Raw genomic sequence first — 26,215 nt, 5'->3', positions numbered from 1 at the left:
AGAAGCATGCTTGGGTGTAAACTGGCCGACTCTCCTATTAATGCTAATCATCATCTTGACAATGATGGTGGAGACCCGATTGACCAAGAAAGGTATCAACGACTTGTTGGCAAGCTGATTTATCTCACTCACACTTGTCCAGACATTGCGTATGCCATAGGGATTGTGAATCGATTCCTCCATGCACCGTTGTCTACTCACCTTGAAGCAGTGTACTGTATCCTGAGGTGCTTGAAATCTTCTCCAGGAAAGGACCTTTTGTTCTAAAACAACAGCAATACCAGACTCAAAGCCTTTACTGATGCTGATTGAGCAAGTTCTATTGATGATCGTCACTCTACCTCCAGTTATTGCATTCTCCTGGGTGGTAGCAAGAAGCAATCTATGGTCTCGAGGTCCAGTGCTGAGATAGAATACCATGCTATGGCTCAGGGGATTTGTGAACTCATCTGGCTTAGGGCTCTACTCAGTGATCTTGGAATTGTTACTGCTGGTCCTATGCAGCTCTACTATGACAATAAGGCTGCTATCAATATCGCTCATAACTCGCTTCAACACAATGAGACCAAACATACTGAGATCAACCGGAATTCCATCAAGAAGAAGCTGGAACAAGGTTCCACTTGTCACCTCTGAGAATCAGCTAGCTGATGTGTTTATGAAAGGTTTATTGTTTAAAGAAGGGACTCCATCTTACCCTTCTTTAATGGTCATCATCTTACCTTCTTTAATGTCATGATAATTCCCAAAGTCCAAAAAAATCCATGTAGTTTTCCTTTTTAAGCATATTTAAATAATATAGACAGAAACTCCAATCCTTCCCTCAAAGTAATCATGTACTATTTCTAAAGATTCATGAATAGTATATGATTTGGGGAGAGTCCAAATTCCCTGAGCATTTCGCCTTCCCTGTGGGGAAAAAGAACAAAAAATACTAATCCAGCATGAAAGATTAGAAAGCATATCTTACCTTTGATGTCCCAAGCCTTCCAAAATGAGAGACATGAACTCCCAAATTTTCATTGGTTGAAGATTAGTGATGAAAAATGCCTACAAAAAGTCCATTAAATGAATATTTATGCAAGCAATCATACCTAAGAATGTTATGAAATGTTATTTGTAATACCTAAGAATGGTTAAGGGGTAAGAGAATACCTTTCCAGCCACAGAAGCCACCCGAGAGCACAAAGCTTCTTCTGCACTGATATAAGCAAGGGCAACATTCTCAACATAGGTGAAATCACACATATGTTTTCCATTTCCTACAATAAACTGAAACAAAAAACCTGTGTCACTTCCTATAAACAAATTCTGAAAGGAATATATTCATAGAAACAACATTGCAAAGCAGTAAAGAAGGTTGCAAAAGAGAGATTGGGTGCATGTCTGAAGAAGAAATGCAAGAGAAATGGAAATTGAGATACTTGTAAAGCTCCTGCATAGTTGAGATATGGGTAAAAAACTAAAATGCAAGAACTGGGAAAAAGGAAGCATGTTGAACACAGTACAATATTCTTACTGCAGAATGAAAGCTGATAGAGGTAAGAAAATGGTAAAATAAAGGTAGTCAAGAGTTCGAATATTGGTCTGTGTATTGGCGCTGAAGTGGGTACAGGCAAAATACTAATTCATAGCACTTGTGTACCAATATAATCAAAGAAAATATTGAAGTACAAATGCAGTACCCTCGTTATATTCACTACACTCAAAACATTGTGGAATTAACTTCTCCTGTAGAAACTTCCACGTTTAAAGTGACATTCTGAGGAAGTAAATGCAGAAAAAGTATATTTTTTGAATGGGGTAAAGACTTGTGTCAAATATGACACCAGCCCTCTTTATCTATAATAATGGGGAGAAAGTTCTAGAGAATTACAAAGACCATTTAACCCATTGATGTAGGTCTCCATCATGGGATCCGATATCGAAGGAGGAAGAAGAAGAGCAGCCTTGCAGCGCCCAGCATAGGAAGATCCCTTACATTGCTGATTTAGTTTCCTTTTTAGTAGTATGGTTGTGTTTTATTAAGTCCTATTAGCTGCTATTTTGTTTCCTCAATTAGAAGATAGAGTTAGTTTCTATTTTGAATTAGTTGCTATTTTGATTTAGTTTCTATTTTCCTTAATTTCTATTTTGTGTCAAGCTTCTATTTTGTAATTTCAGACCTTTATATAAAGAGGGTCTAATGTAGACACAAAACACTATTAAATAAATGAAGTTGCTGCAGTTTTTTGCCTGCTCCCTCTCTTGAGAAAGGAAGACAACAGCTGGGATAGTTATGGGTGAGATACTCAGGCTAAGATAGCCAATCCCACCCACATCTATCTTGTTAATCTTCTCTTTAACTTTCTCTTTTCTGTTTTCTGTTATAGACTGCTGTGTGGATCAAGTGAGTGCATAAAACCAGAATCGATTTCAGCAAAGGAAGCTAGGATATTGAGGCTCCATCGATTGGTCACATCTCCCAAACCTAAAGTCTGATCAGGAAACCCTTCTAAGGTCTTATTCCAGCCTCCAAGAGAGTTACTCGATCCAGGTTTGGGCTCATTCTGAGACTTCCTCTTACAACCGCAGGTAACTCTAATTCTGGCCTGGCCGAGACCCTGTTCTTCTTAGCACATCGATTTCTGTTATTGGGTTATTTGTTGCTGAATTGTTCTCTGAAGTTACAAGTAAATATTTGGGACTATTTTTCTGGTTTTTGTTTCCTTTGTGTGTTGCTCTTAATCTGGTTTCTGTTTAGACTGAAGTGAGGGGACAGATTTGCATTGGTTTGAGCTTAACATATTGGGAGTTGTTTACCTAGGGTAACCTATTTCTACATTAAGTAGTATCAGAGCTATGGCTAAAGAGGGCTCTCACCAATATTCACCGGAGGACATGATGAAATCCCTCCAACAGTTGAACACAAGGATGGACAATATGGACCTAAAATTTGAAGAGTTGAAAGAAACCACTGCTGCCCAATCTAATGCTCAACCCACGGTGAATGAAAACAATAATGCACCAAGAAGGTTTATAACCCCCGTTCGAAGGAACGTACCAGCCCGTACATATGGTGGAGGTGAAGGGTTTGATGAACATGATGGACCCCAATTTCGCCATGATGACACTCATAAGGTGAAGTTGGACTTGAAGGAATATAATGGAAAACATGACCCTCTATATTTCCATGACTAGAAGAATGCATTATATGACTATTTTCGGTGGTTCCGTATGTCTAAGAAAAGGAAGGTCCAACTGGCTATCACCAAGCTTACAGGTGGTGCTGAAGATTGGTGGAAAGCTGAAGAGAATAGATCTATCCGGAGACGGAGAGAGCCTCGCAATTGGGAGGAATTTAAATTAATACTCGGTGATTGATAACTTCCCCCAACATACCGATGCCGTCTCTATGACATGCTCAACACTCTTCGACAAGGGACCATGACTATCGAGGAATACATTGATAAGTTTAATGATTTACTCTCACATACAGGTGCTTATCGCGAGGATGAGGAACTGCTTATGTCTCGATTCAAGTTAGGACTACGACATGATATCCGTGACAAAATTGGAGTAATAGAACTTTCCACTTTGAATCAATGTATTGAAAAGTCCTCAAAGGCAGAAGATTTGATCAAATCAGCCCCTAAAAGGTATAATCAGCCTACTAAAGTTAAGAAGCCATTTGCACCAAATAAACCTAGTGGATTCCCTACCCGAGCTCCACAAGTCACACAGGATAAGGGTAAAAGTCCCATGGTTGGGGGAGAGATGGAGGCTATGAAGTGCTTCCATTGTGGTGGTACCGGACACTGCCAAATTCTATCCTAAAAGTTGGGAGAGCCAATTCCATCATCACCGCAATTGAATCCAACCCGAACATGCAAGTCCATGAACCTAAAGATGATGATTGGGTTGTGAATGTCGCCGTTGAAAGAATGGAAGATGACTAATGGGCTTATTTTATTGCAAAAAAGCCTTGGGTTGGGTTATGTATGTGTTGGGCCTATGATCCCAAGGGTTTTATTTGTAATGGGTCATTTTAATGGGCCTAAAATATGGGTAGAAGGTAGGAAAACGGGATTTAATTCATTAGTTTAGTTAAAGTCCTGTTATGAGTCTATTCCCTTCGTCATTTCAGTTTCCTAGTCAGTTTAGGTTTCCCTAATAGTGAATGACTAGTTAATTAGTCCTACTCCATGTTGGAGTTCTAGTCCTAGTTCTATTTGAAGCCTTGGTTGTACTAGGAGTGTTTAGTCCTATTTGGAAACTAGCTCCTAATTGTAGTTTGATTATTATTCTACTCTCTGTAAATAGAGGAGCTTATGTACTCATAATTACATATTTGAATAAAGAAAATTGCAGTCAAATGCTTAGAACAGCCAGGATAGTTGTTGGTGAGAAGCCCGAGCTGAGATAGCTACACCTCTCCCACATTCCTCTTGTTATTTTTTTTATCTGCAACTGAAATTTCTGTTTATTAGTTCTTTGCTACAAAAAGAAACCAGATCTGTTGCATCATCAGAATTCAGAATCGACCATCAAGAAGTTCCTGTTCTTGAAGCTATTCGACCTCCCTTGCTGCCCAAGTCTGAGATCTAATCTGCAGATCCTTTAGGGGACTGGTTCTAGCCTCTAAGAGGACCAATCGATCCTCTCTAAAGGTCATCTGAAGTAGACAAGCTCCTGTCACTGCAGAATTCTAACAAATTCTCTCTCCTAGGTCTGATTTTCAAAAAAGCAAATATCTCATCAACCGACCGTCAGAAGTCCTTCAAATTGTTAGGTTTTTGTACCCTCCCTAGAGACCACCTACACCCAAGAGTGCAGCTCAATTGGACCCCCACTGACCTAGTCGCACCTCTCTCTTTCCAACTCTATAGCAGGTCCTTCTATCTCCTATCGGGTTGGGTTTTGGGCTGGTTTTGCTCCTGCATTGGTATTATATCCTTGGGGGTTTATTTGATAGCCTTATTTCCTTATTTCCTGGTCCTATTTCTAGTTATTATCAAGGTAGTTGTTGTGTCTTAATTGTCTTGTTTGGGGTTATAAACTACTGGGGTAATTTACTTGTAAACTTCTTCCGCATTAAAGTGTTAATCGATCTCCAAATGCTTGGTTCGATCATGATGGGCAAGGTTGTGAGCAATGCTAATGGCAGTGATGCAACCTGGCGATGGATTTAGGGAACTATCTTTTGACTTGATTTTTATTTACCTTCCTTCATTGGTTAGAGATTAGATAAGCAGTCTTTTATATAGATTTGATTTTTATTTTAGTTGCTATCTAGGTTTAGTTTCTATTTTTAATTAGCTTCCAAAATTATGTCATTAGTTTTCTTTAAATAGCCTTGTAAAGAACTCAGTTTTTTAAGATTTGAATGAAACTAAAATTATATTTTGGATGAAATTATGGTTGTCGTGGGCTGCTTATCTCTTGTTCTCATTCTTTAAAGTTCTCTTCTCTGATTCTCTTTTTCCTCTTTTCCATTCTTACTTCCCATTATTTCTTCTTCTTCTCTCTGATTTTCTGGTTTTTCCCTCCCAGCCCCTGTTCTGGGCAACAGTAGCAGGTTCAGAAGAAAGCTTCGCTGAAGCTAACGTCCAGTGGATTGACTCTGATTCTTGGGTCGAAGGCTGCTACCCTGAAGGCAACCCTAACCCCAGAGAATCACCTCCAAAGTCTATCGGTGCAGTGGGTTACGAGACTGAGTTCAGGATTGATTTCAGTTCTAACGCCAGATACAAATTTCAGAATCTGTTTGCTTTGATTCTTTAGATCTCTAGTCCATCCATTGGTGGAATTTGATACAGTTAGGGAATACAAGGTTCCCCTAAGTTTCTCGTGCAATTTGGAGTCTCGGTTGAGGTGCTCGATCGATTTGAGAAGTTCAGTTACTGCTGGCTTCAAGTTTATTTCGTGGAGTCTAAAGGTTGAAGAAGGCAAGAGTTTTGAAATTATAAGTAAGGACAAACTACTTTAATTACAGAAAACCCCCCTTTCCTCAAAATTATGTTCTAATATTCCCCAATTCTATTGTAATTCAGAATAAGCCCTTATATTAAAGTTTTTAGTTCTAGAACTACCAAGCTGCCATATAATTATTTCTAAGGCCCAGCTTGTTTCTGAATTTACAAGAATACACTTTAACCATTGTACTTGAGTTTAATTACAGTTTTGCCATCTAGTTGAAGCCCTATTTACAATTCTTCCATTCAATTTTTTGGATTGAGTTATTTGGTCATTATTGTGGGCCCTAAGCGATCCGATTCCTTTTCTTGGAACCTGGATCCGCATCAGGCAGATTTGCTGTCACAAAAGAGCTTCATAAGAAGGGTGGAAGGGATAGCCAACTCTGTGAGAAGACCATGAAGCCATAGGAACTCACAAATGCCATGTGTCAAAGCACGGAACTCTGCTTCGGCACTTGAACAGGCAACCACGGCTTGCTTCTTGCTTTGCCATGTAACAAGGTTACCACCAACAAAGGTGCAATAACCAGTAGTAGATCTGAGGTCATCAGGGGAACTTGCCCAATCAGTATCCATGAAGGCCTCCACCCTAAGGTGATCATGAGGAGAAAAAAGGATGCCACGTCCTGGGGAAAATTTCAAGTACTGGAGAATACGCAGCACAGTTTCCATCATAGTTGTCGAGGCGTCGCCTAGGCGACAATCGCCTAATTGCACTGCATGCCGCCTTGTGTTTTGGCACTTATTTATGCCAGCATTTAAAAGTAAATGCTTTTTATATTTGTTATTTCATTTACTTAAGATATTATTCATAAATAAACAAATACCCCCTATTTGAATCCAATAAAAATAGTTTAAAAATCAAATTCCAAAAAGATAAAAAGTCAACCCCCCAGTCCAAGAAAAAAAACTAGATTTTGATTATAGGGACGATTTTCAACTTTTAAATGCTGGAGTTTTTCTCAATTATGAAAATTTTATAAATTCTATCATGTTAAAACATTGTTAAAAACCAAAAGTCCGGTAAAATAATTTTTTGTTTTGATATCCATAAAATTATTTTCATTCAAGCGATTTTAACAGCATTCGCGCACTTAAAAATAAGTTTGACCAGAGCATAACTTTTTCATTACAACTCAGATTTAAGTAATCTTAGACTTGTTGGAAAGCTGATTTTATATTATAGCTGATACAAAAAGTCTCATGTAAAAATAATATCATTTGACCAGTCAAACTTATTATAGAACCAGAGCATTTCTCTAAATTTTGATTTTTTATAACTTAATATGACTTAATGTTAATTTTTTATGATTTAATATGGCTAAATGTTGATTTTTAATGACTTGATGTTGCTTAATCTTGATTTTTTATGATACAAGGTATATATAGCTTACTAAATAATGTTAGAAAATAGAGAAAATAAAAAATAACAATTAGTCGCCTTGTTCGCCTCAAGGCGTGCGCCTTCTCGCCTAAGGGCTTAGACAACCCTCTACCGCCTTGGTTCGCTTTGGCGCCGTGACAACTATGGTTTCCATGTGAGTCGAGTAGGGATCATGCATATACTGACTAACCAAACTGATGGCAAATGCTATGTTAGGGCGTGTAAGAGAAAGATAGATCAAGCACCCCTTTAATCTTTGATATCTCCCTTTATCCATAGGATCACCTACCTTGCTACTCAGGTGACCAATAGCTTCAATAGGAGTGTCTGCCAGCTTACACCCCAACATGCCTGTCTTAAAAAAAAAAAAAATCAAGCACATACTTCCGCTAAGAAAAATGGATCCCACGAGAAGACCTAGCACCTTCAGTGCCAAGGAAATAACGAACTTGTCCTAGATCTTTGATCTCGAATTCCTCACTCAAGTATCTCTTAAGGCGAAAGATTTTTGCTAAATCATCACCAGTAACAACAATATCATCCACACAAACTATCAGGATAGCAATCTTCCCACCAAATCTCTTGATGAACAAAGTGTGGTCAGCATTGCTTTGAGAGTAGCCTATAGCAACCGTAGCCTTATGGAAAAGCCCGAAACCAGCACAAGGGGATTGCTTTAACCCATACAATGCAGGCTTCAGCTTGAATACCTTCCCTTGGGTTTTGGAGCAAGTGAACCTAAGAGGAATGTCAATATACACTTCCTCCTCAAGTTCCCCATCCTCAAGCTTTCCTAGAAGGTAGTCTCCAAACACCCGAGCATCTGGGTGTTATGGGTCTACTCTTCCCTCCTTAGCAATAACACCCAGTGGACTTGCAGCGTCAAACCTAGCTCCTCTTAGGTTTGGCGCAAGATCCTCTCCTTGCTAAACCCCAAGCCTTGGCTGCCATCAAATATCTTATTGGAAATGGGTCGAATACTTGTTGCTTGACAACTGGCATCCTGTTCGAATGCTTTCCCTGATTTTGAGTTATAGATCGATCTATTCCTCTGATATCCCTAGATCTGCCCCCGTCTCCTCGATCAACTCCAATAGTTCCTAGACCAAACACAATATCCCCTCCCTTTCCTTATACTGGAATTCCATCACCTCCATTCCTCTCCCCTCTTCTAGGGCTGATCGCATTATCTAGTCCCCCTCTCCTTCAGGTCGATTCACCTCCTCTACCTAGAACCACTCTCGATCCTCTAACCCCACCGTCCCCTGGCACAAGGTTGTTTGGTTCTGAGGCCACATCCCACGTCATAGCTTTACTGTCAGGAGAGCTCTCTACAACTGCCTTCCCACCCAATCCTTCCTCATTTTTCGCCATATACCTATCTCCCCTGCTTGCTATCTTTGTTGGAACGGTATTGAAGATTATGGCCACCTCTTTTTTTACTGCCCCTTCTCACACATTTGGAAATTTGTCTTTGCCAAATGCTGGCCTGCTCAGAGATCCCATCTTCCCCTTCAGAGAGACTAGAATTGGATTGACATGAACTTCTCTGGCAGCTCCATTTGTGACACTGCTAGAAAGCTTGCTTTCGGGGCTACTATCTCCCATATCTGGATGGAGCATAACCTTCATAGATGGACTTCCCACTCTAGATCTTTTGATAAGATTTAGAAGGCCATCTACTTTGACATCTCCTCTAAACTTGTTTCCCTTCCCCATAGGCCAGTAGCAGACTCCCAAAGGAACAGGCATATTGTTGTCTCCTGGGGCCTCCCTCGGTCTATTTTATTCTCCCCTCCCCCTGCCCAGTAGGGTTATTTTCATTCGGCTCCTCCAGTTTGTATTACCCCCCCTCCTTCCCTCTTTTATATATTATCTACTCAAAAAATAAATAAATAAATAAATAAATAAATAATAAAAACTCTCGTATGAAGGTCACACATCTGAGCATCATTCCCTACTTGTCCATAGGTTTCCTTGGCATCAAACCAGAACTGGGAAGCAGTATCCAACAACAGAAAACCTCTAGTAATAGATCGGTGCATAGAATTGAGTAAAAAAGCCATTACCAGAAAGTCATTGGTGATCCATCGATCCTGAGGGGCACCCTTTGCAGATGGCTTTTTAGAGGTGCCAGTGATGTGTCCAATAATCCCTCGTCCGACAACAGTCAAGTAGACCTGGACCAGATAAGGTAATTAGCTCCCTCCAATTTCACAGTGCTAGCACCAAAGGTCACGTACTCATTGCAATCTTGCCCATCAGGTCCTGAAGTTGCAATAGTCACACTAGACATAACGGCAAAAAGATAAATTGACTCAGGTCGGGAGAAATCAAAACTCATCAAAACCAACCATCATAAAGTGCTCAATCTTGGATTGCTTGCCCTATAGGGGGATTGAATCACTCCTCCGAATCTTATCTGCTTCTGATAAGTGACTAGTGAGATTAACCAATTAGGGTTTTGGGAGGAAACCCTAAATTTGGATAAAAAGAGAGATCACACACAAATCCTTAACGGATAAGGCCACAGGTAGGATCGATCCCCCTTTTACGGGAGAGGAGGGTCTTCTCCAAAAATTAGCTGAATCTAAAAGGGGAAACCCAAAAATCAACATTGTCATAGTTTTGGAGAATAAGTGATTCGAGTTTGTTTGGCCAATACACATGCCTCACAAAAAAAACTGACTTGAATTACAATGCTTGAAAGAAGGAAAAATCCTGGCTAAAGTCCCCAAAGGAAGATGTCCCAATCAATGGTGCCACTATAGTAACTCAGAAACGGGAGGTGATGTAAAAGATGTCTAAAGAACCTGACCACAGACTGAAGATGAGTCATCATCAAGCGGATAAAAACCACCACTCACCCTACCAGAGCCAATCGTTGCCTCTATCAGCAGTCCTGAAAAACTCAATGAGATGGGAAAAAGGTGACTTTACAATTAAGACTAGAAGTGAGACTACAAATGGACAATAAATAAGTCGGAAAGGATGGAACATACAAAACAATTGAAAGAGATAAAGTAGCATTACAGCTAATAGATCCCTTTACCAAATAGTGGAATAAGTCTCGTTAGCCAATTTGACCTTACCATTACCAAAACAGGAGTATACTGAGAGAAAAAAGCCAAAGAACCTATCATGTGATTTGATGCACCGAAGTCAATAATCCCCGAGGTAGACTAGACAGACGTGCTACGACCGCAGAAAAAGGTAACTAAACTAGATGGAGTGGAGTAAGCAGAACTCATTGTACAGATGCAAGAGGCTCAATGCAAGTTAGAAGACGCCGAAAGGCAATAAGCTCACCAGATGATAGAGACGTTGTTGAGATGCTTGGTGCAGAATCAAGATTCAAAGTCAGAGGCCTCAATATGGTTGGCCTGACCAGGATTGCCACAACCCTTTCCACGACCTTTGCCAGATGCATCAGCAGGGCGGCCATGGAGCTTCCAATAATGTTCATTGGTATAATGCTCCTTACCATAGTAGTCACACTTTACAAGTGCTTTAGTAGAGGAGCCACAAGACTGTGGAGCTATGCTATAGGACTGAGTGTCAAAGGCAAGAGCATATCTCTCTATGGGAGCGACAATAGGCTGGAGCATAGTAGTCCGGCGGCCGTCCTTAAGTTGTATCATAGAGTAATCTTGCTTCAAAGTAGAAAAGGGAAACCGACTTAGAAAATCAGCCCGCAGTTGGTCATATTCCACATTCAGCCTTGCCAGGAAATCATAGACTCTGATCTTGTCTTCTCGTTTCTGGAATGCAAAGAAATCAGTTGGACTGTTGCGAACATATAAAAGTCTAACTCATGCCACAGAGTTTGCAACTCATAATAACTATGACAGAGTTAGCCCTATTGCTTCAAATCGTGAAACCTTTTGGCAAAGTTCGAATACCTGAGCATCATTCCCAATCTGGGAGTAAATGTCTTGTACAGACTTCCATATCTTCACAGCAGAGTCAAGGAGATAGTCACGAGCAATCTGTGGCTATATAGAGATGACAAGGAAAGTCATAACAAGAGATTTACACTCCCATTGAAGCATGTATCAACTAGCCTAATCTTCTATGCTATGCTAGTTTTCTGATTATTTAATCAATCCATGAGTACTTAGAATAAGGCTTAATCAAGTTGAATTATTATATTACAAATCGATGTATTGATGTGGTGTTTCACAAGCAATATACAGATTTTCAGTAGTCAGTAGTCACCATGTTTATATAAGATGTGTATTATATATTCGTATTCAGTTATTGCCGGGTAACCATAGGCCCAAACAGACATCAAATACAATTTTTTAAGGACTGAGCTTTTGTATTCCTCTTTCACCATTAGATTGCCAAAGTGGAGGTTTACCCCCATCTCCCACCCTCCATCCCTTGCTGACACTACTAACTCTGTGTTAATGGGATGGAGGGTGGGAGATGGGTTGGACAGTTGGCCATATGGATAGGTGATCCAGATCAGTTTTAACTTCGTCAATCGGGGTTGAAATTGTAATGATGGCCTAAGAGTCTGATCATGAGTACGAGTGAAGGAAAACTTCCATCATTTTTTTTCTGTAATCATATTTTAAAGGCCAACTTGACGATGGTACTCTAGTTCAATGGTACCCGGATGTGTGTGTAGGTTATTGGAATATTCTAGGAATTTATTCTATTTGTAATATTTTATTTTCAGGTAGTTTCTAGATAGATAAGAAGTTTCCGAGTCCTTTGTTTCTAATTCTATTAGTCAAGATTTTAGGAGATTTGAATTTTATTTTCGTCATTGACTTTTAATTAGGAAGTTTTAATTTTAATTATTATAAATTAGGCATGTAACCCAAGTCATGGGATCAATTAATGAAGAATGAATTGATTTAGGAAAACCCTGCATGGCTGCCTTCTTCCCCCCCCCCCTTTCCTTCTTTGTGCGATCACTCTCCCTGCCCCCTTTCTTCTTCTTCCCTGCGATCTCTCTTTCTCCCTCTCTGAAATTCTTTCCTTCCTTCAACCTTATTATCTTCTGGTTTTCTGTCCATACCCTGTTCTGGGCGATATTACCAGATCCAAAATAAATCTTTGCTGAAACCTTATTCCCAACAGATTTACCCTGAGATTTGGACCGAAGGAAGCTTGGCTCTAGAGGAATCAAACCCTTGAGCCCTTAGACTGAAACCCCTCCCTGTGGTGAGGAACAAGAACTGCAGCAGCTCTGAAACCCCAACTAATGCCAGATTTGTTTCAGCATCAACTTGGTCGAGTAACACTCGGAATTTGGAGCTGTGTTCAGTTGACCTCAAGAGACCTGGAGAGTACAAAGCTTTACCCCAGATTTCAGATCGGAAGGAGCCCTGCTGGCTGGGAATTTTCCCCTAGAACCAGCGCCTCTGATTTCTGTCCAAAGGTTGAAGACAACCTCACAACTGTGAGTGACTCAACCCCTTCGTTATTCTTCTTTCCAATGTTACCCTTCCCTTCTCCCTATATTATCCTCTATCCTTTACCGTAAGTCCCATTCCCATATTACCCCTCTCACCATACGATCCATCTTTCTTTCATTCTTTTAGTTTCCCATAGTAATGACCCTCTCTTTCTCCTCTTTATTACAGCCTGCCATTGAGCCTTTCTCCTTCTAGTTTACCCCTAGCAAATAAATCTAATCCTTTCCATAACCTTTGTCCTTCAGTTATCTTTAGTTCCAATTCTGACCCTGAACAATAGATCAAATTCCCACTTGTGTCCACTCTTCTTGACTGACCCCTTTAACAATAGAAAGTTTCTGGTATTTACAAAAGTGCCATTCCACCCTTATGAATTTCAATCCAACTACTGGACTGCCACTCCATTGCAAATATCAATCTATTGTTTTTCCACTTGATCTTAGACCTAAATTGCTTAAGTTCTTAAGTGGGCCCACAACTGTTTGAGTTTGGTCTTTGGGGCCCACCGGCCCCGCATTAGAGAGAGAGAGAGAGAGAGAGAGAGATCACTTCAAAAAAAAAAAGCAGGAGGTGAAGGGGGAAATTCTGCCCTTCGTTGGTTTGAGCTTCAAACCTCTATGTCATAACTGTGAGGCCGCCGCTTGATGTTTCTATGATCTTCATCCAAGTTCATCCCATGATTTCTTCAAAATTTTCACATAGTATTCTCTTCCTTGGAACCCTTTATAACATAGGGTTCGAAAGAGAGGAAATGGAAGAGGAGAACTTGTAGCAGGAATCTCAAACCTAAACTGTGGGCTCTAATGCCAAGTTGAAATCTAAAGGTTGTACGAGAACAAGGGAGCAAGAAAGAAGGTGCAAGAAGAAGAACAAGAGAAGGAGAAGTAATGGCAAAAATATTGTGTGAGAGAATGAACACTCTCACACCAACATTGTTTTATTAACTTGATACATGGAATTACATACAACTCCTTAGGGAGGCCAAAGGTAAAAAAAAGAAATGGAATATAAGACAACAATATATTAATCCAGTTCCCAAAGTACCCCTATTAAATAAACTCTAATATCCTTCCCCTTCTGTATGGAGAACTCTTTGAAATCTCACTCCATGGTAGACAACAATTCAGTTAACTGTCTCACAGGTAGAGCAAAGGCAACAATAGTATTTAAAGGAGATTGGTGGGGATTGTTGGAACATTCCCCAACCATAGCTCTGATACCAAGTTAATGTAAGGCTAGGTAAGACCCAACCCCAATTAGGATAAAAAACAACCCTTAAGAAAACACTATTGTTGTACTGACATAAGTATACGAACAATCCCCAAAACAGTAGCCAATCAGCTAGGGTAGAACAAGGCCAAAATCCAGCAAACAAGTTGTAATCGAATCATCAATGAACTGACAATATTTAAGACCCCAAATACCATTCAAATTAAGTACTACCAGCATGTAACAAATCCCGGAATAACAGACTACAAACCTGGAAAGAATACAGGTTACTCGAATCTGGAAAATTAGGTCAAATCAGGGAACTTGAACAACTCATAAAGAAAACCTCAGAGAAGGTGTAATGCTGGTCAACAAGCCTCAATAAAACCCACAAACTGAGCCTCAGTTGATGGTTATATCTCCAGATGGAACAAATCTTGATTTAGGTCAGAAATTTGGAGATTTCTGACAACTCAATGAACAGGCCTGTGCTGGCCTCCAAGTACTGGTCGAGTGGCCTATAGGGAAGGCCTGATATGTCCAGAAAATATAGTCCTTGATGGCCAACGGAGCAGGGAGATCAGGCAACCAGCTGCTGCCCAGAAACTCATCAAAAACAGGGGGGGCACAGGCTTGGATCTAGGTTCTCTAATTACGGTAGCAGTAGCAAAGAATGAGGGCTTACACTTCGTCTTCAAATAGGTCTTGGATGGGCCAGATGGCACCCAGAAAATAAAGAAATAAGAAAGGGGGAAAAGGGAAAATTGATGGATAGGGAAGAAGGGGATAAGTGGCTCTCTCAGCCTAGGCCTCCCACCTATCTTAGACTCTCTCAGGACAATAGTATTGCATAAGCGCAAGCTTTATTCATCATAACAATTGTGGGGGACTCCCTTGGAGTCAATTACAATTTATAGCCAAGGTTGCTTGCCTCAAAAGGAAAGAAATAAACAAAGAAAAGGAAAAAACAGAAATTTAGTAACTCCTAAAACTGGAAAGTGGTGGTCCAAGGCATTACTAAGGACAAGAAAGTTTCCCCACGATTTAGGTTTGAGGGACTCAAAAACCCCCCAGCCCAAGTGGACTGACCCAATTTCAAAACTGGTTATCCCCGTGGGCTGGTCCATTAAAATGAAGTAATGGACCACCCTTTTGATTCTTGTGGCTGGTATATTGCTTGCCAAAGAATCGATCTACATCAATAGGGCTGTTGTGATCGACTTTGAGAGATTCTCCAGCCAAAGAATGACATGACCACCATTTGTCATAGGTGCAAAGCCAAACTACCCCTTTGGGTGTTCTTTTTTCCAATAATGTTTTAAATGTATGTAAACATACTTAAATATGCAGTCCCTATCAGTTGTCTCTGATGACACGTTTTGACATTGGTATACTATTAAATGACATTCTTAATACATATATTTCAATTGCTTTTACTGAATGATGTGTTTTTTAGTCCTAAATAATGTGCAAAATAAGTTATATGAGAAAAAGAACACTGAAACATCCAGCATACAATACCAACCTAGGGTCGGAAGTCCAACTGTTATTTTGGGTGCATTTTTTTTTAAACTTAAAGGTTCAAATACATTTAGGGATGCTTAATTAGGATTTCCTTGAAGTTTCATCCCAAAATATGGCCACTGGACCACCGAAATGGCCAACCAAACCCCGAAATTCTATTTTTCCATGGGTCAAAACCCAAAATATATTACGGTTTTGGCCCAGGTAGAAATTGAAATCTTGAACTACAACTATAATCAGAAGTATTGCGATTGTAAAGGAGAAATTTCACTTCAGATAAATCACAATAAGTCTCTTCTTATACGATAGTATTTCAGTGGAAGGACACCCAAATCTGCATTCATGTGATCACACATCTGAGAACAATCCAAGTGTCCAACATATTTTAGCTAGGGATTTCCGGTCAATCCAAAACCAACACAGTTGAACCAAAAACATCCTAGCCAACAAATGAGATGGGCTATTTTTAAGGCCATCTCCATATGCTTGATGGCCTAAACCATAATCATTTATAAAGATTCACTGCAACAATTTAGGGTCCGCTAAATGCTCCAACCACACTGAATAGAAAGCTTGAATACTTTTAAGCCCAACTACATATGCTTGATGACCTAAGTCATGGCTCTAATGACTTTGTCTTAAGACACAACATCAAAATATGTTGCACTAAAGTACCCTAAAAAACTGCTCATCAGGAACTTTCCAGGACTGGCTCTAAGGCCATGGCACTGTGGAAAAATGACAAATGACCATGATACAACTGAGGTGGTTTTTCCATAGATAAATAGCCTAATGACCATAGTTATCTTCCTCACCACCTGGAACTTGTGCTTCTTCAACCTAAAAAAAAAAAAGAGGGGAAGAGATAATAAAATCATAGATCTCCTTCCCACTTCCAACTTGGGCTTCTTCAACAGCAACAAAATAGAGGAGAAGAGAATGGAATCCTGGATCTCCTTCACCGCTTGCAACTTGGGCTTCTTTAACAACATCATCCCAAATCTCTCCTACGGAAGAACTCCCCACATTGCAAAAAGCATGGCAGAAACAGCGAAGTGGGTTTCGATCAAAGAAAGAAGGAAAGAAGAGAGTGTTGCTGCCTTGCTGGGAGGAGTAGTTGAGTAGACGAGACGTGTTAGCACGATTTGGCAGGAAATCGTGGGAGAAAGAGAAAATGGCATTCCTTGGAAAGAGGAGTTTTTTGGGAAGGAGGAGTTGAGGAGACTGATAATGATGGATAGTATTTTTATTATTATTTAAGGGATACTCTTTCTATCCGGGAGTGTAGGGTCTATGCCCAGATTCGGAGGCCGGCGAAATGACAGCCCCACCCCCCATGAAAGGTGGAAATGCTCACCTTGTTGATGCTTCCATGTGGGCTCCCATTGGCCCCATTATTTAATTACTATTTGGTGACAGCTCATCTCCCACCAAACAACAGTCAAGTATCCATTTTCCCTTATTTGATTATATTTCTCTATTTTTAATTATGACTAAAAAATTGATGTTTAATTATAAAGTGGTCATTAGTTATTAGGTTTGGAGAAAGTTTATACTTGGTTTAAATTAAGAAGATCTTTTGCAATAATTTTATGGTTAATAAAAGTGAGAAAATAACTCTTTTGTCTCGAAATTTTTTTCTTTTCTTTTTTTTTTTTATTTCCACCCCCCACAAGATGCCAATTTAATAGCTTAGATCAGAATATATATATCTCCAAATTTTTGCTTCCAAAGAAACTGTATTAAACATGTTATCGTATTACTGCCATATGTTTTTTATTAAGCCGGATTTTTGAAAAGTAATAGTTTTGTATGATTTCTTTAATTACCGTAATATCCATCTCGATTTGATTGCCATTCCTGAACTTACTAACTATGCTATTGACAACACTCGTGAGGAGCACATAGCGTAGGATGAAGGCTCCAGGAGGAACTAGAAAGTGAAGAACATAGTGCAATTGAGCTGGAGAAAGAAGGTATCATGATATCAAAACTGCCTTGCAAAGCTATTGATGTAGATCGAAGAATGAAGAAAAAGACCAAAATAAAGTACTGTTCACGTGAACAGTACTTTATTTCTATATTTTCCTATTTTTATTGCTGATTTAGTTTAGTTTCTATTTTGGCTAGCCATGGGCAGCAAGTTTGAGTCAAGTTAGTCAAGTATTGTGCTACAAGTTGTGATTGTTAGATGGAGTTTGTTTCCTTTTTATTTTAGTCCTTTGTTTCCTTTATTTCGTTTACAAGTTGGATAATGTATTTACTTGGGGGTTAAGTCTTAGACTTTCATTTTTCATTACTTTCTTTTTTGTGCTTAACCAAGCACTATAAATTGTATCATTGGTCCTTCTGGGAAAAAGTAATGAATGAAAACAGAGTTGTTTACAACTATGTGGTTGTGACTTGTGAGTGGCAATGTAGGTTCGAGTCCGATGTGAGGTAAGCGGCCTTGCGGTTAGATGCAATGTAGGACTAGATTTGATATGTCAAACTAGACCCAAACTGCAGGATTTTCTAAACCAAAGAACAACCAACCAATTCCAAAAATATAACAGATCAGATTAGAGCATTCAGCAGGACAAACCAGAACAGTAATCGATTCCTAATCAGCATAACATCAACCATAACAGTAATCAAATAGTAACAGTTCTTGCAGTACTTCAAATCGACTCAAACCAGTCTAAAACATGCACCATAGATCAAAGTAATCAACAGAAAATTAATCAGACCTGTCGATCTCAAATCTGGGCAGGTTCAGTCACGAAAAGACAAAAAATGGGTGATTTCTGATAACTTCAAATTGGCAGTCCAGAAACAGTCCTAATCAGGGTCGATCTCCTCTTAGATAGAAAGGAAGACTCGATCAAAATTGTAGCCCAAAACAAGGCTTGGATCTACTCCTACAGGCAGGGGGCCGATTGTTGAAATCTGCAAAATTTTTGGGCAGAAAAGTGAGGACAAATACCTGTAACGTGTAGCAGCAGCAGCAGAACCTTGATAATAAAACTTGAAAAGAGAAGAATAAAACACTTGAAAGGAACCTCTTGGGCTTCACACCGCAAAGAGTCAATTGGATCAAACACCAATTCCTTCAGCCTTGATCAAACACAAGACAAATATCAGCAGAGACATTGCAGCGGCAGCAGCAGAGTTTTTTTGTTCTTAAAATCGTGGGCTCAAAGTGAGACCCCTTTCCTTTATTTATAATGATGGGGGATAATAATAAAATAGAAACTCAAAAGTTACTATAAAACTGACATAAAGATTACTAATCTAGTTACTAAATCTGGAAAAGTAAACTATGAAAGAAAAAAGCTAGAATTAGAACTAACTAGGTACTGAAATTAGAAACTAACTAACCACATCTAAAAAAGAAACAAATCAGTGAATCCCGTATGCAACCATAGAACCCCTATTTTAGGCCCATAAAAGTGGCCCAATACACTCCAAACCACATGGACTGAAGGCCCAACACATGTACAACCCAACCCTAGGCTTATTCCTATAAAACAAGCCTATTTTGGTTATTAATCTGCATCAACTCTCCCCATTGATGCGGATCTGGGTCCCAAAAGATTGAAAACGAATCACTTATGAGCACACAAAAGAACAAATATTTCAATCTAGGCAAACCAGTGGCAATAATGTAATTTCTAGTACAACTTAGGAACCTTTTAGAGTGGTATAATTGACTAAGGGGCTTAACAGGAATTAAACCCAAAGAGAAAGGTCAATTCTGAAAATAAGAATAGTAGTGGGGCTGAACTAAAATAAGAATTCAGACTAAGGGTTATTTTGAGAATATAAAAAAAAATAAGGTTAAATGTGTAAATAAGGTGAAATATCTACTTCAACCTTAGGTAGCTGTAGAGAACAGTACAATAAAACGAAAACTTCTTGTTGCTTCAATCGACAGAACACGCTCAACAGTAATCCAATCAGAACGAAACTTTGGGAGGGAGATCGTAAGTCAGTTGGCTACTGATTCCACCCAATATCAGACCAGAAGAAACCGCAACAACCTCAGGAAGAATCTTGCAACCTGAACCTGGCGAAGAACTCAAATCTGACTTCTGGTTTTCAAATCTGCCTTCCATTGACTCGCAGAAGCTTGGGATGAACTGCAAGGATCTGATCACCTCTGAGAACCCTACCCTTGACCCAAACTTCAGGGTCAATCGAGTGGAAACAACACTTCAGAGAAGACTTGTTTCGATTCTGAAAATATCGCCTAGAATAGGGGCTGGGAGGAACGACCAGAAGAATAATAAAGAAGAAGAAAAGAGGAAATAGGAGAAGAAGATAAGTGAGGGAAAGAAAAGAAAGAGATCAAGGAAAGAGAGAATAGAAAGGGGAAGAAAAAGATCACCCACGGTACCCATGGTTAATGGTTCTCACCCAAATATTATCAAGTTCTAATTCTCCTAAATTCTTCAAATCTTGATTAGGTTACATCAATATAAAGGAAAGCAAAAGTGTAAAATTGGAAACTAAATAAATTGGAAACTACCCTAAATAGCAATTGAAATAAAATCTCCTACTAAATTTACCACACCCTACGCTAAAAATTAAAGAAACAAAAATCACCCAATTACTCCCAAAATTTCCCACGCCTAACTGCATCACCCATCTTAAAAAAATTCGTCCTCGAATTTTACAGTGATGAAGTAGGAACAACATGTGGATAGCAGTTGTAACCGTTCCCAAACAAAATTCAGGTTGCTTGTAGACTTTAGGAAGGTAGTCTTCAAGGCGTGGAGCTTTCTCTTCAAAAAACCATGATGACATAACAAACTATATATGCTCAATGCCTAAATCAATACCAACTGTGAATGTCGTGTGCATAAAGTCGTCAATGTTGGTAGCCTTCTCATCAAGGATTGGAACAAACTCTTCCTTTTCATCATGAATTTTAAAGATTTGTTATGGAGTTCTTTCAATCACTACCTCATCTTCCACAGCTTTAGTCTTGTCTACTATGCTCTCTTCAATGTAGAATCCTTCAGTGAAGTTTTCTTCCATGGTTTCAGCCACCAAGACATTACTAATCACATGAATGCCATAAATTCCATCATCATTAGTATCTTCCTGGTCATAGTCATACCTACCAACATCATCATCGTCTTCCAAGGGGTATGAATAAAGAGCTGACTCATCTTCCCCATTGGGTTCTTCAATTTCAGCCACTGCATTAACACTCTGCTTGTGTGGGCAAGACTTAGTAAAGTGTCCTATCTCTTGACAATGAAAACACTATACCTTGTTGTTACCTGTCATGGGTGTCTTTCCTTTATAATCAGCCCGTTAAGGAAAGGTGACCTTTGGGGGTGCTGAACTATTAGGTTTAGTGGCTGAAAAATTCTTCGTGACCTCTCTAGCTTGATAATCAAACCTTCTACTAGCCTGTGCTATAAGCTCCTCTGCTCGTAGGGCCTTATCAAAACAATCCCTCACTGAGTACACATCAACAACACCAATTCCCCTGTTGATTTCAACTCGCAATCTCAGTCGAAACCGAGTTAATAGTTGCCTTTCATTCTCCCTTATGCCTGTGCAAGAATAAAGTGCATCAAACCTGTTCATGTACTCTGCAACAGTCATGGTCCCTTGACGAAGAGAATTCAGTTGGTCATGTATGCGAGCCCTGAAGTTGCGTGGCAAGTATTTGTCAGATAGTAGGCTCTCTACCACGATCTTCCAACTCTCGTTCATAAGTCCTCCACCAATCACGAGCAGCCTCAACTAGCTTAGCACGAGCTAGTTTCATCTTCCGTTCCTCAGGTAGGTCATAGCAGTCAAAATAATCATCCAAAGCAACTACCCAATCATAGAATAGGTGGGGGTCATGTCTACCATCAAACTCCTTCAAGTCAAGCTTAACCTTCTGTGAGTCTCTTGAGTACCTCTATTGTACAGGACGTTCAGTCTCAAAGTATCCCCTTATGTGTTCTTCAAAAGTAGGTTGCTCTACAGTAACCCTCTGTGGCGCTCTCAAATTAGGGACATGTCTCCTGTTAACCAACTGAGCGGTTACATTCAATGGGGCTTCCACTTCAGGTGGTGTATGAGAATCACGAGTCGATCTCCTCTTAGATAAAGAGGAAGACTCGATCAAAATTGTAGCCCAAAACAAGGCTTGGATCTACTCCTACAAGCAGCGGCCGATTGCTGAAATCTGCAGAATTTCTGGGCAGAAAAGTGAGGACAAATACCTGTAATGTGTAGAAGCAGTAGAACCTTGATAATAAAGCTTGAAAATAGAAGAATAAAACACTTGAAAGGAACCTCTTGGGCTTCACACCGCAAAGAGTTAATTGGATCAAACACCAATTCCTTCAGCTTTGATTAAACACAAGACAAATCTCAGCAGAGACATTGCAGTGGCAGCAGTAGAGTTTTTTTGTTCTTAAAATCGTGGGCTCAAAGTGAGACCCCTTTCCTTTATTTATAATGATGGGGGGTTACAATAAAATAGAAACTCAAAAATTACTATAAAACTGACATAAAGATTACTAACATCTAGTTAATAAATCTGGAAAAGTAAACTAGGAAATAAAAGAGCTGGAATTATAACTAATTAGGTACTGAAATTAGAAACTAAATAACCCCATCTAAAAAAGAAACAAATCAGTGAATCCCGTATGCAACCTTAGAACCCCTAGTTTAGACCCATAAAAATGGTCAATACACTCCAAACCACATAGACTAAAGGCCCAACACATATACAACCCAACCCTAGGCTTATTCCGAATAAAACAAGTCTATTTTGGTTATTAATCTGCATCAAGATGTCTGTGTGAGAGTGACTTGTGAATGACTTGTTTACAATTATGTGGTTGTGACTTGTGAGTGGCAGTGTAGGTTTGAGTCCTATGGGAGGTGAGAGGCCTTGAGGTCAGATGCCTAGGTGAGAGTGAGAGGCCCGAACCATCTATCTTTCCCTATCCCTATCTTTTTCCCCATTCTCCTCCCTTCATTGATCTCTTAAGTTTCTATTTTCTGTTATTGTGTTGCTGGAACCACTTGTCAATCATATTCTTTGTCAATTCCCTGATCCTTACTGTAGGATATGTCGTCATCGACCTATCTCTACATTAGCTGTAGATATAAGCCAGTGTCAACCTCAAGTAGGAGCCTTGGGGAAGGCATCCTCAACAGTAGCTAGTGTTTGCGAGTGTGTGAACATAGTGTGTGTGTGTGTGTGCATGTGCATGTTGAATTTTGTTTTGTGCATACCTCTCAACCGCACGACTTATCCAAAGTGGCTGATGTGGCGATAGTGGTACACAAGACATATTTAGTGAGTAGGAATTATTTAGTTATCTTGGAAAGTGTTGGGTTATCCATGTAAGTGGTAGGGAAGTAGTGGATCTTTTAGGGACTTTGTGGAGGTTGTGGGGTAGTTATTTAAACGTGTTAAGTTGTCCTAACTAATTGTAATTTCTATAAATTTCATTATCGTTATATGAATGGAGACTTTTGAACCAACCCAAACTTTATGAGTCAAGGTAGGCTTCCTTATCCAAGCCAGAAGTTAGGTTTTGTCTATAAAGCCACCCATTTTCTCTATTTTCTCTCCTCACCCCTATTTTCTATCCTATCCTAATTTTCTTCTTTTTTTTTCTTTTTTTTTTCTCCCTCCCTTCCACATACATAACAAGTGGTATAAAGGTCGGGCATGGATCGACAAGTGGAGTAACTAGAAAATATTGTGGGCTTTCTCATCATTAGGCAGCAGCAGATCATCATTAAGCAACAACGGATCATGGAGAGGATCAACAAGTTGTTCGAGAAGATTAGTTCACGTTCAACCCAAACCGAGCGAGAAGAAAATGAGAAGTCCATAGCTACACTCCCAATACATGATGTACGATTCGGGAACATTACAAAGATTTTAATAGCGAACCACAACAGTCATTCGCCACAAAATTTGATGATCTCCGCTTCAAGCTCGACAATGTTATATTGAAGTTGATTAATCCAGTAGACATGCTGGCTTTCACTAGTGATGCCTTACTAGTGCGTGGATGTGGTAGGACAGATTTTCAGGGTGGAAGTTCACATTGATTCTACAATTCAGTTTATTCGTAGATATTCATCTGGGTTCCATGTGGGATTATTTTATTATTTTTATTTATCTCATCTCCCCTGAGGTCAAGGGCAATTTCAAGGGGGTGGGATGTTATGTGTGTGCCTCTCAACCGCATGACTTATCCCAAGTGGCTAATGTGGCGATAGTGGTGCACAAGACTTATTTAGTGAGTAGGGAGTTATTTAATTATCATGGAAAGTGTTGGGTGATCAATGTAAGTGGTAGGGAAGTAGTTGAAAACTTTTAGGATCTCTAAAGAGGTAGTGGAGTAGTTATTTAAACATGTTAAGTTGTCTTAACTACTTGAAATTTCTATGAATTTCATTATCGTAATATGAATGGGGACTTTTGAACCAAGCCAAACTCTATGAGTTAAGGTAGGCTTCTTTATCCAAGCCAAACATGAGGCTTCGTCTGTAAAGCCACCTATTTTCTCTCCTATCCTAATTTTCTTTTATCTTTCCTTATTTTCTCTCCCTCCCTCCCGCACGCGTAACAAATTGGCACCACAGAGTCCTCATAGATGACAGGGGCTCACCAAGATGCAGCATTGAATTTCACTTCAATGATGCACAAGAAGCCAACAATGAAGCATCTAAACTTGCAATCTGTTTTATTACACAAGAACATGAACTCCGATAGAAAAGAGTTATTCTTGTACAAAAACAAAATACACATTGTAAATACAAGAACACAATTCCAAACCTTAGCCCAGCCAAATTTTGCTCCTTTCACGAATAAAGATACTAGATGTGTGTCTCCGGGTCCAAAAACATTGCTAGGCCGTAATGCACATGTTAAAAGACCATCAATATTGTTTGCAAACAAAACCAACCCCTCTGCTTGAGCCTTTAACTCACTTAATGTGTCCTTAAACTGTACCATGACACAAAGAGCACACAAATTATAAAAGGTATACCACGATTCAAGGAAATTCAAATGAAACCTAAATGCGTGAACAATAAGCAATCTAAGATATAGACTTACTCTCCAAGGCAATGGCATAGACTCATCCCCGTCACATATATCATGAATACCATCAAACATAACATCGGCTGAACTGTTATAAATAAGCCTCTTAACTCTACATTCTTGGCAAGCATTGATTACATTTTTGGTACCTGAATGAGTAGATATCAGAAATATTTGATTATTTTACAAGGGTACCAACAAATCGTTTCTAAACAAGATTATCCTTGCAATATAAATGAATATATACCTTGAACGGTGATTATATACTGATGATAGAAATCAGTGATAGATGAATCAGTTGCACCCATGTGAAATACCACACATGAACCTTCAATGGCTGCAGATGAAGAACAAAATCCATACAAGCAACCAAAAGAAAATCATAACAGAACGCACAAATTCCAATTTCACGCTAAAGCTAAATCTCAATTGTCTTTTCGGAATTAAAACCATAAAATGGGAAATATAAACATCAGATACATGTGCAAAACAGAGAGGATTAGTACATGAACTCAAAAGTCAAAACGGAAACACGAGATCGTTAATTACACAGAAACGAAGTTTACTAATCACTAGTCACGATGAAATGAATTTCAAAATACAATATTCAAACCAAAGTACATAACACGAAAACGAAAAGTTAAAAACTGTTGACTAGTCTTAATAGAACATTGATGAAGATTCACCTCTGGTAATCTGAGACTTCTCTCGAACATCGACTTGGAAATACGAAGCGTGACCTGTTAAAATCGCTTCGGATAGAGCCGAACTCTTGTCAAGATCAAGATTCAAAGATGGAGCAGAATCAGCGATCCGCACGATCCACTTCTTCGATTGTAAGAGCTTTAAGACTAGCGATCTACCAATGAAGCTTCTCCCGCCCAGAACCGCGCAGGTACCAGGGTTTTCGTCGATAGAACCCTCAAGCATCGCCATGAGACAGGAAGACACAGAAGAAATATGTATTTATAGGTACATTTGGCGCCGAAACTGATAAGACGTTTGGTTTTCCTAACTATTCTTTTAGGGGTTGGGCGGGGAGGAGGGGCGGATTTGGCTCCTCCGTGGCACAAGACGATGTCCAACGCGCATCCAATGTCTAGCAACACCTTGAGTTGGGTGTGACCACCTTGGCTTTATGCCAAGGTATTTTTGCCCATTAGATGTGTACTGGACACTATGTTATATCATAGAGGAGCTCAATCCGGGGCGGGAGAGTCGAGTTTCTTAACTAGTCATAAGCTATTATTGTAATGATTCTTTTTTGGTAGCTATGTTATTATTTATTATTCATGAGTGGGCATATTGGAGTCTAACCAAAAAAAAAAAATGTGTGGGGAAATTGGGGTGGTTGGCATGTAAAATTCTTACCCAAAAAATGGTTGGCAAGTAATATTATTAAATGGGATTTTACATCCACTGATTTTTTTTTTTTTTTCCTTCAAACGAGAATAAATATTGTCTATTCCATGTACTCAAAATATATGCAAGACACGACAAGTTTTGATAATAACATTATTGCGGCAAAGAAATTGTCCTAGGCTTCGTGTACTTCCTATGTAGGAGAACAAATACAAGAGAGTGAGTGTTGGGTTGCTTTGGCAGGGGACTATTTGATGCCTAAGTCAGTTCTCTCTGCAAACAG

The 26,215-nt window shown here is 39.4% G+C and overlaps 1 protein-coding gene across 1 annotated transcript in view; it reads right to left on the bottom strand.

The window, feature by feature from the left end:
* LOC122089108 (3beta-hydroxysteroid-dehydrogenase/decarboxylase) overlaps positions 1-25,688 on the bottom strand; it is an 81,849-nt gene extending 56,161 nt beyond the window's left edge. Inside the window, exons 1-6 of the mRNA XM_042658575.1 lie at positions 25,257-25,688; positions 24,818-24,907; positions 24,586-24,719; positions 24,304-24,474; positions 1,156-1,272; positions 971-1,050 (exon numbers count right to left, since the gene is read on the bottom strand). Coding sequence (XP_042514509.1) covers positions 971-1,050; positions 1,156-1,272; positions 24,304-24,474; positions 24,586-24,719; positions 24,818-24,907; positions 25,257-25,506 — 842 coding nt within the window. The 5' untranslated portion in view covers positions 25,507-25,688. The remainder of the gene's footprint in view (positions 1-970; positions 1,051-1,155; positions 1,273-24,303; positions 24,475-24,585; positions 24,720-24,817; positions 24,908-25,256) is intronic.
* Positions 25,689-26,215: the final 527 nt, after the last annotated feature.

This window comes from Macadamia integrifolia, chromosome 9, assembly GCF_013358625.1.
Source record: "Macadamia integrifolia cultivar HAES 741 chromosome 9, SCU_Mint_v3, whole genome shotgun sequence".
In the NCBI taxonomy this organism is placed as follows: Eukaryota; Viridiplantae; Streptophyta; class Magnoliopsida; order Proteales; family Proteaceae; genus Macadamia; species Macadamia integrifolia.
This window is presented reverse-complemented; position numbering and strand designations above follow the sequence as displayed.